The sequence below is a fragment of the Octopus bimaculoides genome, chromosome 18 (genome assembly GCF_001194135.2).
Source record: "Octopus bimaculoides isolate UCB-OBI-ISO-001 chromosome 18, ASM119413v2, whole genome shotgun sequence".
NCBI classification, from domain to species: domain Eukaryota; kingdom Metazoa; phylum Mollusca; class Cephalopoda; order Octopoda; family Octopodidae; genus Octopus; species Octopus bimaculoides.
This window is the reverse complement of record NC_068998.1, coordinates 54,610,484-54,612,983: the sequence shown is the minus strand read 5'-3', so window position 1 is coordinate 54,612,983 and position 2,500 is coordinate 54,610,484. Positions and strand designations below refer to the sequence as shown.

Below are 2,500 nucleotides of genomic sequence, written 5' to 3'. Positions count from 1 at the left end.
CACTGTGATCCAGCAAACTATGATCAAAGGCTCTCCAGCCATGGCTATCCTTTCTTATTTTGGATATAGTATGCCTAGTACTACATCATCTAATATCTTCTTCCTTTTTTAAGATAGTAGAATGTGATTTGTTGGTGATTTAGCTGCTATTCCTGGGAGGCTGAGAGACCACATGTAGGCGCCATTCTGCTTGCTGGTAAAATTAGATGAGAATGAATGGAAACGTTGCCCCCTTGGTGGTTTTCTCTTAATTTATGAAATATATAATATCATGTATTTGTGTGTGTATATGGCTGTATGGTTAAGAAGCTCACTTTGCAATCACATGGTCTCAGGTTCAATCCTACTGCATGACACTTTGGGTAAGTGTCTTCAACTACAGCCCCTAGGCTGACCAGTGCTTTATTACAGACTATATTACTCTGAAAGGAGTTCCAGTTGTGACCATCTCACCTTCTTTTCTACATCAGGAACTGGTACAATATACGCTGGTGTCCACTGTGTTCTTTATTTAAAATGGTGGGACGTGATTTTTAAGTAGACTTTTATTTGTTATTTGCAGCCGTTGGAGTGATGATGTTGAAGTGCAACTGGTGAGCCTTGAGACCAGTATACTCACCTGCCAGAGAACAATTCCTCACCTCTCTCTCTCTCTCTCTCTCTCTCTCTCTATTTCCTTCCTTAAGCACTGAAATTATTATCACATGAAGATGACTGCAAAATGGCCATAATCCTGAGGACGACAAGTGCTTAAACAAGTATATTCACTTCTCATACCTCCTGATTTTTTATGGTTTCTATAGAAAGTTGTGAAGAGCTTCTTTCATTTCCTGTCTACCGAATCCATCCACAAGGCTTTGGTCAACTCAGGACTGAAACCAAATTCCCATGGTTCATAATTGAACTTTTTAATCACACATCTCTGCCTGGTTTGAAATCTTCATTGTAGATTCAATAATGACACGACTGATTTCAGATACTAATAGTTGACTAAAAACCCGTAGGATGGCAAAAATAAGGATTAATTTATGTGTGTGCTGAAATAAGAAAGCTTGTTGATGTAATTGACCCTCAAGATACAAGAATCTCTTTGATTATTTTCGTTTATTTTTGTTTGTCATAAATTCTTTCTTCAGAACCTGAAGAGAAAGCACCGGAACCATTCGAACCCGATTCTCCAGACTGGGAGTTCATGGATTTTGAGATTAACATGGTCAGTTGTACTTTTTTATTTCTTCAGACTTTTACTTGTTTCATTCATTGAACTGTGGCCATGCTGAGGCATCACCTTCAAGGCTTTTTGTCTGTCATATTGACCCTGGTAATTATTTTATTGATCCCCATTTATCAAATGGCAAGGTTTAATTTTTGGGGGACCTACAAGAACTTAACTCAAGATACAGGTATAAGCACACACACACACACACACACATACATGCACACACACATGCACACACACATGCACACACACATGCACACATGTATCTATAAAAAGAAATGTAAGTAATAGGTTTTGGGTTCTGATGATATGCCATAAAGCCAAGCCCTTTATGGATGTGAAACCTAAGGTAATCCCATAAACTGGCATTATCCAACTTTATATCATCATCATCATCTTCATAATAATTTAATGTCCCTCTTCCATACTGGCATGGGTAGAACAGTTTGACAAGAACTAGGAAAGCCAGAAGACTGCACCAAGCTCTGCTGTCTGCTCTGGAATAGTTTCTATGGCTGGATGCCCTTCCTAACACCAATCACTTTACAGAGTGTACTGGGTGCTTTTTTACGTGACACCAGCACTTTTTTATGCAGCTGTCTTCGTTCATTCACATCACATGATTAGACCAGTCTTCTCTCTTGCACACTACAACAGATGCCTCTTAAACTTAATTTTCCTCTTAATGCACACTGGAACCCAGTATGATCTTTGGGGCCGCTGCACAAAGCAGCTCCGAGAGCCACAGTTTAGTTGTTTCAAAAAGACGATTCTGTTTTAATTGACAGAGAATGGTAAAACTGTTAAGTTCTTATTGGAAACTAATAGAGAAGTCCTATCTGCAGAACTGTAAGAAAATGTTTCGAGCAATAAGGAAAGAACGAGAATGCATAAAGCCTTATTATTACAGCATCAGGTGAGGAAATATTCAGGTATTTTATTAAAAGATTTCTTTTGTTCATTGTTGGAGGAGGAGGAGGAGGAGGAGGAGGAGTTTGAGGCAGACGGATGCTTTTCCTGATGCCAACCTTCAGCTGCTTTTTTTTTATTTATCACGAGTAAGCTTGAAGTTAAGGAAAATTTTATTCAACAGTTTCAAAAAGCACAGAGCAATGGGGCTTAGTGTCTGTTGTGAATGTAAATACAGTAATTGATTTTCAATCAGATAATCTCATGCCGAAAGCAGACATGACTATTCTTATATGCCTGCACATAAGCCTGCATGCATCTGTCTGTCTCTCTCTCTCTCACACACACACACACGTACACATGTGTGTGTGT

The 2,500-nt window shown here is 38.9% G+C and overlaps 1 protein-coding gene across 1 annotated transcript in view; it reads left to right on the top strand.

Annotated features, from left to right (window-relative positions):
• The window catches only part of LOC106875922 (sperm flagellar protein 2), a 102,750-nt gene that overhangs the window by 58,034 nt on the left and 42,216 nt on the right, over positions 1–2,500 (top strand). Inside the window, exons 22-23 of the mRNA XM_014924237.2 lie at positions 1,137–1,213; positions 2,008–2,135. Of these exons, the coding sequence (XP_014779723.1) occupies positions 1,137–1,213; positions 2,008–2,135 (205 nt within the window). The remainder of the gene's footprint in view (positions 1–1,136; positions 1,214–2,007; positions 2,136–2,500) is intronic.